This window comes from Macaca mulatta, chromosome 6 (assembly GCF_049350105.2).
Source record: "Macaca mulatta isolate MMU2019108-1 chromosome 6, T2T-MMU8v2.0, whole genome shotgun sequence".
NCBI classification, from domain to species: Eukaryota; Metazoa; Chordata; class Mammalia; order Primates; family Cercopithecidae; genus Macaca; species Macaca mulatta.
Genome location: NC_133411.1, coordinates 128,336,281 through 128,353,113, shown reverse-complemented (window position 1 = coordinate 128,353,113; position 16,833 = coordinate 128,336,281). Strand labels below are relative to the sequence as shown.

General features: G+C 34.3%; 1 protein-coding gene across 5 annotated transcripts in view; it reads right to left on the bottom strand.

Annotated features, from left to right (window-relative positions):
• Positions 1-1,454: 1,454 nt before the first annotated feature.
• Positions 1,455-16,833, bottom strand: part of DMXL1 (Dmx like 1) — a 174,990-nt gene continuing 159,611 nt past the window's right edge. For all 5 annotated transcript variants that reach the window (XM_001087590.5, XM_028849674.2, XM_078005121.1 and 2 more), the window contains 5 exons: positions 12,646-12,738; positions 10,906-10,997; positions 9,538-9,590; positions 5,960-6,177; positions 1,455-3,555 (listed from right to left, as the gene is read on the bottom strand). In XM_001087590.5, the coding sequence (XP_001087590.3) occupies positions 3,331-3,555; positions 5,960-6,177; positions 9,538-9,590; positions 10,906-10,997; positions 12,646-12,738 (681 nt within the window). In that variant the 3' untranslated portion in view covers positions 1,455-3,330. The remainder of the gene's footprint in view (positions 3,556-5,959; positions 6,178-9,537; positions 9,591-10,905; positions 10,998-12,645; positions 12,739-16,833) is intronic.

Genomic DNA, 16,833 nt, shown 5'->3' with positions numbered 1-16,833 from the left:
ATTACATGTATGTACCATAATTTATTCAACCATTTACTTGCTAATTAACATTTAGATTTCCAGTTTTTAAAATTTTTATTGTATTTTATTGAGACAGAGTCTTGCTCTGTCACCCAGGCTGGAGTGCAGTGGCACAATCTCGGCTCACTGCAACCTCCACCTCCTGGGTTCAAGTGGTTCTCCTGTGTCAGCCTCTTGAGTAGCTGGGACTACAGGCTCACAACCCCAAATCCCACTAATTTTTGTATTTTTAGTAGAGATGGGTTTCACCATGTTGGCCAGGCTGGCCACGAACCTCTGACCTCAAGTGATCTGTTCACTTCAGCCTCCTAAAGTGCTGGGATTACAGGTGTGAGCCACCACACCCAGCCTCCAGAATATGTTTCAATAAACATCTGTGTGCTTACATTTTTGTGCATGGATGCTTTTATTTTTATAATTTCTCAAAAGGTTGGTCACTGAAAGTTATGTGTATTCAATTTTAATTCACACCCAGATAACTTTGTCAGCAATGTTTCTGCCAATTTCCCTGTATCTTCACCAAAATGGATGTTGTCACTATGTAACCTTAAACCAATATGATAAAAACTAGTATTACAATAATACTTTTTTAAAAAACATTCCATTAGCCCTTATAATGAAGATGAACATACTTTATATCTGTTGACTTTTTCAATGTCCTGTTCTGTGAATTGCTTATTATTGACCACTTCTCCAATAACTTAAACTTCTCTTTGTATACAGGGACACTGACATGTTTCCTATTACTATACAAATATTTCTTCTAGTCTACTTGTTGTTTTAACTTTGACTGTGGTCCCTGCCATATGACATTTAAATTTTTTATTAAGTAAAATATGTCTGTGTTTCCAATCTTGTTAAAAGATCACTTCCACCCTAAGGTTGTATAGGCTTTTCTTTGAATGTGTCTTTGTATTGTGTTTCCATTGTTGAGACCAATGTGAGAAATTTCTGCAATTTTTTTAAAAAATAATTTTTTTTTTCAAAGGGAGGGCAAGGGCAAAGAGCAAGAAAGGAGGATGGAGATGACTGTTCCATGGTTTTAGTTAAGAAAAATCCTAGATTTCAGAAAATAAGATTTGTTAATGCTGTGAATCCTTATATGATCACAAAGCCACATTCTTAGAAAACACACAATTAAAAAATGTATTTTGATGTATCTATTCCATTAATGTGGATAATGAAATTTTACATATATGTACATCATTTTATACTTAAACATTTCAACAATTTTTATTCCCACCTTCCTTGAATAATGCTTACCTATCAACTTAAAAAGACTGTAGAAAAGAACAGGCTATTTGGGAAAGTTATTCCATCCTCCTTATATTAACCAAATACAAATGTAGAAATTCTTGATTTTAAAATGTCACATATTTTAAGTGAGCTAAATTGGCAGAGATCTTAAAACAATAGTATATCCCCCAAAAAAGTTTCTGCATGATTGTTTATTTAAAATATTATGACTCTGGATGTAAATACATATGGGCTTACATAATGTATGATTATCCATATAAACGCTCAATTAAAATATTTAGTTCATCCTTAACACCTTTTGTTCTAATAAGCATAATAGTAAATATTTTATCTCATTGAAAGTATTTAAAGCTGTTTGAATCTTGATTTGTGAAGAAATTGCTGAAAAATAACTTAAGGTTAACTACATCAAACAATATTATTGTTTGCAATGCTGTCAGATTTCTCCATGGCAAAATAGTCACGCATGGTTATTGCACAACTTATAGGTACAGGTTATTATGTGCATATAAACTCTCTACATAATGACAGTGTTTTCACTGCAACTTGCTCAACACATTTAAAATTGTTGAAATACAATTTACAAACATACTTTTAAGATAAAAGTATCCTGAGGATATTACAAAATTCATTTTATCAGCCCTTCATTTCTTTGCTTTGACTCTTTAATTTCCAAGATAATCATTGCCCATATTTTATTACATAAAATGCTCTTATTATATATTTCCTATTAAACAAAATATATTTAAGTTAAATAGTATATAATTGTCCCATAAACACTTAGTCTCATCTGCCTGTAGTCTCATTGGTTAAAATCAAGTATTTATCAAGTTTTCTATAATTCTGAATCAGAAAAGGTACAGCACAAAACAGACAGAAACAGGGTTAGCGCATTTAAGTTAAAAGCATTGTGCATTTTAAATATTTTGGTCATACTTTATAATAAAATATTTTGGCAAAAATAAAATATAAGGTTTAGTTTATTTTCTATTAATGGTAGATCTGGAGAGTATTTTACATTTCTAAACAGTGTCTACTTAATTTGACTGTTTTCACATTTGTTTCTGAAAACACTGCTATAAGCTTTTCAGAATTTTGAGATTAAAAGCACCTAAAAATAAGATAAAATAAAATTTAAGTAAGATATGTTTGATGCTCCAAAAGTTGACAAATTCACAAACTTACTTTAAGTGTCTTATATGATATATGCCACCACAGAAACTTTATTGCCTGCTAAGACTTATTTGACTAAATCTAATCTTTAAAACAATAATCCTGAAAGTCTCCTTGAAACTTATTTGAAAATTAGGATGGGAATTCAAAAATTTTTAAAAAATGAAAAGCACAGTTGCAAAAAAAAAGTTATTCTAGTGGCCCTAGTTGTTATGGCACAAAAACACATGAAAAACCAGTTTTTGCTAATATGTACAACTAAGTTCAAATAAGATATGTAAGATACACACACACACATAGTATACATACATATAACTTGGGCTCCAGAGGGGAAACTGATGAAAACCTTACATAACGAGCCATCTGGCTCATTTATCACTGACATCTCAATGACAATTTTAATGAAGATGTTCATTATATTTTTCATTCTTACTCAAATGTCTATCATTAAGAAGAGTGTGAGATGTATAAGGCTAATAAAGGAAGTGAGAGTGTGGTGAATTAAGGGATAAGTATTATGTACAATTGCCTTCTCAAAAAAGGTATTTTTACTGTGGAAGAAATTCATGCAGAGATGCCTGTGGAAGAGTATCAATAAGAAAACAAAACACCTTTAACACTATGACATACTGATTATAATATACTATGATATGTATTATTACAGCATTACTTACACATTCTACTTTAGGCAATGTAATCTACTTCTGAATGACCTTGTTAATTTTTAAGGCATCAGTGCATCAAGGGCAAAGCTCCATAAAATAAATATAAAAACAAGAAAGCATTAGCTAATTTGTGGCATAGAGAATGATCACTGTATATTACATCTGGTGACTACTTCCATGTAGGTAATAAATTGTACATCTTATTGTAAAAATGTTATAGCATAAATTTCACATCATTTTTCAACACTTCATTTAAAGGGCTAAACTGATCTGGCAGTATTCTCATTTTCATTGTTCCATCAGCTCCACAGGAGAAAATGTGATTTGCGGGCCCTGTCTCAATTTGCATCACTCCAGTTCCAATATTCCTAAAAATGGACTGCCGAGCATGTTCACTGACAAAAGTATGGAGAAGACCAAAGGTAGAGAGACTCCAAATCTGAAAGATATTAAGAACGAAAGGAAAATTAGGGTTGATAATGACCTTAAGAAACCAAACGAGTCCAGGTGCAGTGGCTCACACCTGTAATCCCAGCACTTTGGGAGGCTGAGGCGGGGAGACCACCTACGGTCAGGAGTTGGAGACCAGCCTGACCAACACGGAGAAACCCCATCTCTACTAGAAATACAAAATTAGCCGGGCATGGTGGCGCATGCCTGTAATCCCAGCTACTCAGGAGGCTGAGGCAGGAGAATGGCTTGGACCTGGGAGGTGGAGTTCGCAGTGACCCAAGATTGCACCACTGCACTCCAGCCTGGGCAACAAGAGTGAAACTGCACCTCAAAGAAAAGAAAAAAAAAGAAAAGAAATCAAATGAAAATTTCAGGCCTGCATTCCTGTGCAGTAAGGAATTTCCAAAACAAAAATAGAGAAAAATCTGTGTAGGCCTAGGATCATAACACCTTGATTCTGTATAGGCTGTTGTAATTTACCAATCGCTTTAACACAAAATACTTAAAAATTCATCCAGTAAGAGAGACAATGTAGGTAACAAGGAGGTTAAGTGTACAATGCTACAGAAACTTGTAATACTATAAGGATTAAAATCAAGGTTTCCTATCTCTTAGCAGAGCTTTTGCTGTATAGTTGTACATTAAGGTAATCTCTTCTTTATATTATTGAATGTTCAACCAGGGATCAGAACAGCTGGAAAGAGGGAAGTACTTGACACCTAGAGGCCCTCTGACCAGGCAAAGCTATATTTTAACTATAAGACAAAGTTAATTATTATAATTTCAGGATACTTAATTTACTAAGATTTTGTATTTCCAGCCCTTATCAAAATAAATGTGTCTGTTTGTAAAGCATATTATAAGCACCTTTACTTATGTGAAGAACTTAAATGCTTTCAGGACATCTATTTTAGGTTTAGCGAAACCAACTTATTTCCTGGTTTTACTGGAGATCATTTTTTTAAACGTTTATTTACTCTAAGAAATTCATAAATTCATACTACCCCACCTATGAATACATTGTATATTTTCAAGTCTTTTTTTTTTTCTTTTTTTTAACCTTGATTAAACAATAAACCGCAGGATCAAAGTACAAACTAAAGAACCAATCTAGGCCAGGTGCGGTGGCTCATGCCTGCAATCCCAGCACTTTGGGAGGCAGAGGCAGGTGGATCATGAGGTCAGGAGATCGAGACCATCCTGGCCAACATGGTGAAACCCCGTCTCTACTAAAATACAAAAAATTAGCAGGGCATAGTGGCACACGCCTGTAGTCCTGGCTACTCAGGAAGCAGAGGCAGGGAAATCGCTTGAATCCGGGAGGCGGAGGTTACAGTGAGCCGAGATCGTGCCACTGTGCTCCAGCCTGGCGACAGAGCAAGACTCCGTCTCAAAAAAAAAAAAAAGAACCAACCTAACTATGGCATATTCTAAACTAGACAGTCAGTTCAAATAAGAAAGTAGTTTCAAACTAAAGGAAAATAATTCTGTTGGTGTGTGTGTATATGTGTGTATATATATATTTGATTTTAAGAAAAAGCCTTTTAAAAATTCTATAATTCTAGTCTTTTCCTGGATGAGAATTATGTAAATAATTTGCTGGCTCTAAAAAACCCATCTGATTCTACTAAGTAAGTGTTTAAATTAATAAATTCAATGAAACTAAACCCCTCTAGTCTAGGGTTGCTGATTATTAAAACAACATGGGGATTAGTCTAAACTGACTTACCAATTACCAAACAGGGCTAAAGGACCCTCCATTAAAATTACTAGGTATGTGTTATTAAAATGCAGATCCCTGAGTCTTGGACTTACTTATAGACTGAGTATTTCTGGGATGAGATCCAGCAATTTGCATATTTAATAAGCTGTTTAACATTTTTAACAAGCTGCTTAACATTTTAAACAACCTGTCTTTAAGTTTTCAACACAATGGACTCTGAAAAGGACTGCTAAAGGCAAGGTTTATCCACAATTCTTGAATTAGGCACTGAGTGACTGGATAATAATATATATGAAAAAATGGGGAACAATGTGGGATAAAAGAAAATTATCAATACATTTCTCAGCCCCTGGTAATCAAGTAAATTATGTAACTCTGAACATGGAGTCAAGACAAACTCTAATATCTGCATTATGTTTATATCCATGGAAAATTTGGTGTTTTAGTATGAATTAAACATATTTTAAAACAAATGAAAAATATAAAATTTTCAAGTTAAATATTATTACATTCACTGAAAGATTAAATAGCAATTACCATTGCTGACTACAAAGGAGTTAATATAACTATTATTTAAACAGACTGATGGCATCGACATGATTAAAGAGCTAAGGTTTCTGAAGATTTCTTTTCATTTTGTAGATGTTGTGGCATCAACTATGTTTACCTTTATATTGCCTTCAGCAGATCCTGTAACAAAGTACTCTTCAGTTGGATCAACAGCAATGGCTTTAACAGGAGAATCATGGCTCTGGAAAAGCTGCCTCTGTTGTCGTTGACAAAGGTCAAATGCATATGTAAAACCTTTTCTGCCACCTGATATTAGTAGCTGATGTTTTGGAGCATATGCTAAAACTGTGGCTCCACTGTCATGGCAGGTAAAAGCTGAAAGTAAATTAAAAACAAAAACAAAAACACTTAACAATAAAAGACATAGACTTCTGGCTTTTGGCTAAGGTGAAATAATAGACCAGATTTGCTCTCCTGCCTGAAACAATTAAAAAATCAAATGAAATATAAAAACCAATGAGACACTGGATGTAAGTTAATGAAGCATGATCTCTGAGAGATGGGGAACAAACTGGGTTGGTCATAAAACTGCCCTAAGCTTACTGCCTAGAGTTTTCTGACCATGGCACTAGGAGAGGAACCCTGGCTGAACTGGTTCCATACCAGCCTCAGTGGAGTACTCAGAAGCATTTGACACAGTAGTGGAGGAAAATCAGCCCGAGATCAAATGTTGCTCTGGTCCTGTTTAACCAAGGTCTCCCAGATTCAACTGTTTCCAAGTAAGTTAGACCTATCCCAGAGCAAAGCTCAAGAACATTTACAGAATACAAAAATAATAGACACTTAATGAGGTAAAATTCACAATGCTTGGCATCTAATAATAAATTAACAGGAATGTAATAAAGCAGGAAAATATAACCCATAAGGAGAAGAAAAATCCATCAATTGAAACTAACCCAGAAATGACAGAGATGACAGAATTAGTAGGTAAGGAAAGTAAAAGTCCATTATAATTATAAGTTAAGTAGAGGCATGAGAGGCCTAAATCAAAATTTAACAGATTAAAAACAGCAAGGCTCAAGATAAAAAAGGAACTGGATGGGATTAACAGCAGATTAAGCCTCGTAAAAGAAAAGATTCATGAATTTGAAGACACATCAGTATCAGAAATATAAAAATACGATACTATTTTTCTTTAAAAAAGAGTCCAGCCTAACAAATTTTAGGGAAAAAATCTGCATATAGCTTAAGGAGAATATTGCATAATGAAGAGTGAGGATTCTGGAGTTAGATCGCCTGGGTTTCAATCCTGGTTTCTGTGTGGGTTTAAATGTGTGCTTTTGCTGAATTACTTAAGTCTCAGTTTCATCATTTGTAAAAGAGATTATCACCAACCTAATAGGGTTTCCTGATGATTAAATTAGTTCATATATGCAGATCATGTAGAGTCCATGGCATAAACTAAGCACTTGGTTATTACTGTAAGACTTGAAATAAAATTAATTATAGAGAAGGAACTTTGACCAGTACTTTGAGATACAACTTCCCAGAAGAAAATGCACACGTTTTAAGTATATACCTTGATGAGCACTGACAAATGAATACATCTGTGTAACCATCACTAAGATCAAGGTACAGAATATTTTCATCATCCCAGAAGGTAATTTCATGCCCTTTCATGGTCAATTCTCCTCCCCAACAAACGCAATCACTATTCTGACTTCTATTCAATTCATTCCTTCCAGGAGTTTTATTATTTTGCATATTACATGCAGGTTTATGGTCCAGTTTGAGTTAATTTTTATGAAAGGTGAGGTCTGTATCTGGGTTCAATTTTTTATATGTTGACACTCAATTGTTCTGGCATTATTTGTTGAAAAGACTATCGTTTCTCCACTGAATTGCCTCTGTGACATATTAAAGATAAGTCTACTATATATGTGAGTCTATCAGTGGGCTCTCCATTCTGTTCCATGATCTATGTGTATATTCTTAAGCTAATACCACAATGTCTTGACTACTGTAGCTTATAAGTGTTGAAATCAGATAGCATAGTGTGAGTCCCACAAGTGTGTTTTTCTCCAGTATTTGGTTGGCTATTCCTTTGCCTTCCCATATAAACTTCAGAATCAGTTTGTTGGTATCTACAAAGTAGCATGCTGGAATTTTGATTAGGATTGTGTTGAATCTATAAAATCAAGACGAACTGACATCTTAAGAATATTGAGTCTTCTAATCTGTGAATGTGGAGTATCACTCATTTATTTAGATCTTCTTTGATTTATTCAATAGATATATTGGAACATTTTTTAAAGATCTGAGATAATTTGAAAAAACTTGCAGACAACCCACATAGCCAAGAAATACCAAAAAAATTATGAAAAAGTATGCTATGAATGCATAAAATACATGTAGATGCTAGTCTATTTTATCATTTACTACCATAAAATATACATAAATCTTTATAAAAAGTTAAATTTATTGAAATGTACGCACACAAATATAGATTGTAAGTGGTGACACTGACAGTCAAGAAATGTAAACAAAAATACAGTATGAAATCATAAGTGCATAAAATTAATTATAGTACATACTGTACTACTGTTATAATTTAGTAACCACCTCCTGTTGCTATTGCAGTTAGCTCCTAAGTGTTGCAAGTATACACTTAAAATGCTGTGTGATGCTAATCATTTCCACGTGGGCAGGTCTTCTCTCCAGTAAACTGTATATTGCGGTGAAAAGTGATCTCCTGTGGTACTTGTGAATTCTTCACTGTATTTAGTGCAATAGTGTAAACCTTGAATAACACCATGGGAACCACACAACATGCCACTAGTAATGCTGGAAGTGTTCCCAAAAAGCAGAGAAAAGTCAAGACATTACACGAAAAAAGTTGAATTGCTTGATATGCACCACAAATTAAGGTCTGCAGCTGTAGTTGCCTGCCATTTCAGACGGATAATTCACCTTGTAAACAGATGACATAAACTTTACAGTATCAATAAATACAGTACACTACTGTATGTACTCTTACGATTTTCATAACACTTTCTTTTCTCTAGCTTCCTATATAATACATATACAAAACATGTGTTGACTGGCTATATTATTAACAAGGTATCCAGTAAACACTAGGCTATTAGTAGTTAAATTCTGGGGAGAATAAAAAATTATATGAGAATTTTCAACTGTGCAGGGGTCAGCATCCCAATCCCTATGTTGTTCAAGGGTCAACTGTATACTGGCCTTGTATCCTGGGACCTTGCTATACTTGTGAGTTTCTTTTGTAGATTCTTTGGGATATTTTACAGAAAATTATGTCTTCTGTGAATAAAGACAGTTTTATTTCTTCCCTTCCATTTATATACATTTTATTTCCTATTATTGTGTTACTGCATTAGCTAGGACTTCCAGTGCAATGCTGAATAGGAGTGGTGAGAGGGGACATAATATTGAGTTTACATCATGTTTACAATAACCTTTGGCTATCAGATTCAAAGTAAAGACAAATGATTTTTATATTATCTATGTCCCAATGCCCCCCATCAAGGTATAGTGAAGAGTTAATTATGTATATTGCATCCTTTTGCTTTCAAATCCTACCATCATGGGCAAAATAAATCTCATGGGTTAATAAATACAAGTGTCATTAGTAACAAATCCATTTATAAATAATACTTAGCTTATGAATTTCCTGACTTTCAAAATTTATAAAATGCTTTGAAAACTTACCATGGACTAAACTATTGGCAGGTGCTACAAGAGTATCCCACAAACATACGTTTCTGGAAAAAAAAAAAAAAAGATTACTTCTGCGTGACACAAAAAGTTAACAGAATAAAAAATATGTCATATATAACTGTGTGACTAAACCTTGCAATCACAAAAGGTTCTTAAATTTATAAAAACAACAAATACAAGTAACCAACAAATTTATATGACATTAATTTTTGTATAAAAAAAGGGTACAGTGGTGGAATCTTGGCTCACTGCAGCCTCGATCTTACGGGCTCAAGCAATCCTCCCACCTCAGTGTCCTGAGTAACTGGGACTACAGATGTGTGCCACCATGTCTGGCTAATTTTTAAAATTTTTTGTAGAGATGGGGTCTCCCTATATTGCCCAGGCTGGTCTCAAACTCCTGAGCTGAAGTGATCCTCCTGCCTTAGCCTGTCAAGGTGCTGGGATTATAGCCATGAGCCACCATGCTCTGGCCACATTTGAGATGGAGTTTCGCACTCTTGTCGCCCAGGCTGGAGTGCAACGGCGTGGTCTTGGCTCGCTGCAACCTCCGCCTCCCAGGTTCAAGCTATTCTCCTGCCTCAGCCCCCTGAGTAGGTGGGATTACAGGTACCCGCCACTATGCCTGGTTAATTTTTTGTATTTTTAGTAGAGATGGGGTTTCACCATGTTGGCCAGGCTGGTCTCAAATTGCTGGCCTCAAGTGATCTGCCCACCTCGGCCTCCCAAAGTGCTGGGCTTACAAGCATGAGCCACCGTGCCCGACCCACAAGTCTTACAGAAAATTTAAAACTACTATTATAGCTTAAAAATTTGAGTAACTTTAGATTAACAAGCATTTACAAATAATAATACATGAAGGCTGAATATGGAAACTTCTTTTTGTATTCACTGATTCTCTAACAGTTGGACTGACCTACATAATAGGAGAGATGCTGAATTTTCTTGAGCACAAAGAAAATTTATTTCTACTGTGTGGGGGGACCAACATACATAAGAAATATCTACGGAAGACGAGCTGAAGAATCTATAGTCTTACAATCCTGTTTCTAGTGCAAAATGAGGCATTACGGATAAATATAAAAGCTAAGCAAACTCAGTGGGCCTTGATCTCAGAACTCAGTTATATGACAGAAATCAAAAGAGGCAGACAGACATTAGGGCAGGAGATGACACTTTCTTACAACCACAGCTTTTGGGGGTGGGGCTGGAATAACATGGCCAATAAATAATAGTTTTTAGAATAAAAATACTGTATCTAAAGCCGTAAGTAAACTTTCATGAAACACAAGGACAGGAACAATAAAAAAAAGTTCAGCTATACTTTCTCATACTTCAATTTTAGCTATCATCTCTTACCTATTGTCAGTTGAAAGACCAGCTGTAGCTATCAGAGAGGAGGAACTAACGAAGACAAAATCATTGGCTGTTTTGTTATGACACTGCCAAGTCTGGAATGGTTACAAACAATACATGTTACTGCTCTCACTAAAAATGTCATAACCAGGCAAATGTATTCTTCAAAAAGTGATCATGTAGTTTCTGGCTTTCTTAAATCCTCTGTATCATTTTTTTTCCTTTGAACTTTAGAAAAATTGTAAAAGTAATACAGAGAACTTTCATATACCTTTTACCCAGATGCAACAACTTTTTAACATTTTGGCACATTGGTTTTGCTTCTACTTCTCTTTCATATTTGTAGACATCCACACATACACACACTTTTCCTGAACTATTTAAGTAGGCAGCACATGTCATGACCTGTTATGAATCTCTCTGCTTTTGTTCAACCAAAAGTTCAAAGGAAAACACAAGGAGGTTAAACTTAAAGATTTTCCCCAGTATAGTGAAAATTTTTGTTTTAGAACATAGAAACTAGAATTTTAGATGATACTAAATTATCTTTGTTAAATAATTGACAGGTATTTTTCAAAAATATTTAAGCTTTTAAAAATTCAAGTACATGAAAAAAATTACTAATAGTTATCGAAATTAGAAAACATATACCATTTTTCAATATTCTACCAAACAATTATGAGGTTTCATCATTTATAAAAGCTTCAAAATTATGTTTTAGATATTTCTCTTTAATAAAAAATGAATTTTTTTAAGTATCCCAAAATCACTACACCAAGGATTATTCCTTTGAGCCACCTCCCCATTTCCCCTGGAACACTACTGGAGCTGTGGTAGATTATGTATCCTTAAAACAGACAAAATCCTCTTAATCTCCAAAAGCCACTCATTCACAATTTAAACCAATTTATTTTTTTAAAAGTTAAAAAAAAAAAAAAGTCCCTTAGAGAACATAAACTTAAACATCTAAATCTTTAGGCTTAATAAAAATATGAGAAACAGTATTAATATTCTTTCAAGGTACCCTAATCAATCCTCCCATGCTAGATTGCGTTTACTAAGATCAGTACTGTATTCTAGCAATTAACCTTGGGCAAATTACCAGAATCTTAACCTATATTCTTCATTTGATCCTAGCAAAAAAGCCAAGAAGTGATTAATCTATATTCTTAACTTTCTTCTGATAGGAATTGCTTAGTCCTAATAAAGGGCTTCACTGAAGGATATAAAATACAAATTCAGTATTCTATGAAGCCATAGAAAGTTCATAAAAGCCTGCATAGTCCTGAATAGAGATGTATCAATATTCTGTTAAAACAAGAGATGAACAGGAAAATAACAACAGCACCAGCTATAGGATGTCCTTTTCACTTTGTTCATAAGAGATAATTGCAGAAAAATAACCAGATGCATTGGTCTGATAATCATTCTATTTAGGCATAATATAATAACCAGCTTAGTGAGCTTAGAAAAGGGCTGTAGTAATCCACAGGATATATAGGTATCTGGGGGCATCATGTTGCTTCTATACATGTCAACTTTCCAAATTACCAGAGACTAGAATTTTATGCTTCATAGGGTAATTTTCACATAACACAAGGACAGAATCTTACAGTAAAGTGACTAAGAACACAGGACTACATTTTATTTATTAGTTCTATAATTCTTGTCTCAAATACATATTCTTGGCTTATTTAAAATGAAAATTCAAATTTTATTTAAAGGTAGAAATTCTTGGCTTACCAGGTATGGCTTAGGCATGCTTCCAGTAACTGGACAACATTTCCAGTTTGTTTGATACAGACTTAAATATCCATCAGCATCAACTATTCCAAACTTAGAGAAAGAAAATATTTAAAAGTATTTAATATAAATATAAAAGCATATATTTATCCTTACCCTCAGTGTGACACTCATATCTTGACTCTTAAACATTTGATTGTATGTCATTTGATTTTTCACTTCACCTATACATGGATCTATTTCAGAAAACCATTCAGCTACTACTTTAAAAATCCCAGGGTGGACATAAAGAGAACAAACATTAGACACCCATTTTATTATACTAGCCTCTAGCACAGTCTATATATTCTCTATAAGTATTACAAAAATAGGATACTGGATTAACAGATTATGCTAAATGACAGAACTTTATCATATATAAGAAAGAAAACTGTTCATTTCCAAAAAGACAAAATAAGGACTTTCAGAAACAAACAATAAGGAAAACACATGAACAAGAGTACAAAGTAAAATAACGTAAGGATTACCAAAGTAAAATAATTCCTCTATGGGCGCTCAGGGCAACTCTGATTGGTAAGATGTCAAAATAATCCAATAAGGGAGGTATGTGATACAGATCTTGAAGGATAAGACAGCAAAAATTTTTTCCTTTGATTATAAAAATAATGCAGCTTCTTCTTCTCTTCTTCTTCTTCTCCTTCTCCTTCTCATTCTTCTTCTTCTTATTATTATTATTTGAGACGGAGTCTCTGTTGCCCAGGCTGGAGTGCAGTGGTGTGATCTCAGCTCACTGCAACCTCCGCTTTCTGGGTTCACGCCATTCAGTGGTGTGATCTCGGCTCACTGCAACCTCCGCTTCCTGGGTTCACGCCATTCTCCTGACTCAGCCTCCCAAGTGACTGGGACTACAGTTGCCTGCCACCATGCCTGGCTAATTTTTTATATTTTTAGTAGAGACAGGGTTTCACTGTGTTAGCCAGGATGGTCTCGATCTCCTGACCTTGTGATCCGCCCGCCTTGGCCTCCCAAAGTGCTGGGATTACAGGGGTGAGCCACCGCGCCCGGCCATAATGCAGCTTATTATAAAGTATATAAAATAAAACAAATGTCTGCTTTGGACTCCTACCCTCCTCTGCCTCTAGACCTAACATCTATTAACAATTTGATATGTTTCCTTTCAGATTTGTTTCTATGAATATTCAAAAATTCACAACATAGCAAAAAAAATGGGATCATAATACCGTTACACAATTACATTTTTGATTTATTGTAACTGTCTTTCCCATGTAAATACACATACATTTAGCTCATTCTTGTGCTGTGTGTAGTATTACACTGTATAGTGGTTTTATAATTTAAAACTTTTCCCATATCGTTTTCAATTTTCTCTAATATAAAAAGGGCTGCTTTGAACATTCCTATATATACATATACCTTTGCATAATTATGTAGGATAGACATCTAGAAATGGGAAAGTTTTGTTAAAGAGCATCACTTAAAATTAACAGACTATGCCAAAATTAAATCCTATGTGGTAATATAAATTGAGTCATTTTTCTTACACTTCAGTTAACATGGGGTATTATTAAAATCTAAAATACTTGTTAATTTTATGCAGACAAAAATAAGTCTCATTTTATTTGCATTTCTTCAATTGTTAGTGAGGGTTGAGGGCTATTGGCCAGGCATAGTTTCTTGGTAAACTGTTAATATCTTTTATCTATTTCTCTATTATTTGTCTTATAAAAAATTTGACTGACAGGATGAATATTATGAATATTTAACCTATTGTTTTTATATTTGTTAATAATATTTTCCCAGGTCTATTCCTTTTTCTAGTTTCTCTTATGTTTTCTGGAGTAGATCTAGGTATGTTCTTCAGAAAGGGTATACACATAGAATGTGTTAAGTCTCTGTATACCTAAAAATATGTTTATTTTGCCAGCAAATTTGAATGATAGTTTGGATGGACATCGACTCAGTTCCCATTCCTTGTCCATCGGAATTCTGTGAATACTGTTCTCCTATCTATTTGTAATAGGCGAATGACATTTAGTGGCAGGGTGGGATGTGGGTTGTAAGTAACCATTTTCATTCTCACTCCTTTTTAGAACCTTACAGGATTCTCTCTTTAACTTTAAAAACCAAAAGATATACAAACAGGATGTGTGCAGGTATGTGTTATTTCTCAATTTGGTTTGGGGAAATATCTATTATTCCTTTGACTACTGTTTTTCCTCCATTTTTTCTTCTGAAATATTTCCTAAATTATCATCATCATGGGATAATTTCTTAATTTGTGCTTCCCAGCAAGAAACCCGATTTTCAACTATTTCCATTCTGCCGTTCAGCTTTTCTAATAAGTAGTTCCCCCACTGACCACATTTTGGGGAATCATATTTTTAATTTCCAATAACTCTTTTCTATTCTCCTACTGTCCTTGTTTAATGCTAGTCTGTTCTTGTTTTACAAATGTAATATATTCTTGAATCTCTGTGGAATTAGTCCTCATAGGTTATTTATTATTTATTCTGCTTAATACCCCTTTCCAGACACTTAGTAGTTCTGAAATATTCACTGGCTTTTGGCACTGTATTTCTATTCATAATTGAATATCAAATTCATCAGAATTATTGTGATACAGTGTGGGTCATCTCTTCCATTTACCTTAAGAGGCTTCCCTACTAGAAGAGATAGCATGCTTAGGGGTTGTGCTATTAGACTTCATCAAGGCTAAGGTGAATGAATAGTAAGTTGGCTGCCTGTCAAAGATACCTGGGCAGGCAAAGACAAGCAGTTTTTTGTGCCTTAAAATGGCCTATGCAGAAGGCTGTAGTGAATGTTAAAGGTGAAAAATAAAGTCACATTATAGAAGGTCTTAAATACTTGTTAAGGAATTTGACATGAGGAGCCTTAAAGGGTTCTTGAAAAAAATAATAATGTGATCTCATCTATATTGTAATCATGTAACTATGTTTTTGGTTATATAATATGTTGGCAAGATGCATTAGAGAGATAAGGGTTCAGGTATAGAGATTAGTTAGGAGCAATATAAAACTGACAACCAAAGTGGAAATGCATGACCACAAAAAGCATACTGATACAGAATACAATTGAAAGTACAGTAGAATTGTAAAGGCTTCTGTACTAAGTTCCCTTAATTTCCCATTAAGAAGATAAGAACGTTGCTAACTGGTATTAAGAAACAAGCTCTCAAAATTTTCTTTCACAACTACATAAAACTATATTGACTTTTGTGAAATGAAAATACAGTCATGTGACAAACATGGTAGACAAAAAAGGCTGCAGCATACAATGATAAAAGGAACACGTGAGAATTTTAAGGTTGGGAGACTGAGGGGAAAGAAAAGGCAAGGTAAACTATCAGTTAGAGTCTGTGAGAGTAATTTTTGGTGAAGCATGGCCCTGAAAACAAAAAGAAGATTGATTTACCCTTTAATCATTTTGTAGAGGCCTAATAAGATATTAGGAGCAAAAAGAGGCAGTTTGGGCTGGTTGTGGGTGCACTGCCTCTGAATGAGCCCTGCTTCACAAGGAGTACTGTTCAATAAAAGATTGCTGTCTAACGTCAAAAGCGGGGGCAGTTTGAACAAAGTAGGATTATGAGAAGTGAAGACAGTAAAGGATGCTCTAGAGCAGGGCTGGCAAACTTTTTCTTAGGTGGCCATATAATATTTTATTTTGCTGGCTATAAGATCTTTGTCCTCCTGAACTATGTATGCTGTTGTAGTAGGAAGTAGCCAAAGAAAAATAATGAATGGGGGTAACTGTGGTCTAATAAAACTTTATTTATAAAACAGGTGGCTAGGATGTAGTTTGCTGATGTTCTGTTCTGGAGCAGTACCCCTTCCTCTTAAAAAACTTTAATATTTGTACAATCGCAACAATATCAGGTTAAAATGCAGATAGTGATTCAGTACATCTGGAGAAGGAATAATAATATGCATTTATAATAAGCTCTAGATGTTACTTGCTGCTGGATCACATGTTGAGTAGGTTCCAAGGGATAAAGAGAGTAGGAGCATTTAATAATAAAAAGTGTGTAATATAAGGTGAATTGATAATCGTTTGGTCATTAAGAATCACTTAAATGAGTTTTAACGGACACCTACATAACATACTTCCATGAAGAACAAGCGAAGTGTTCTTTGAGAAGAATTTAAAAAA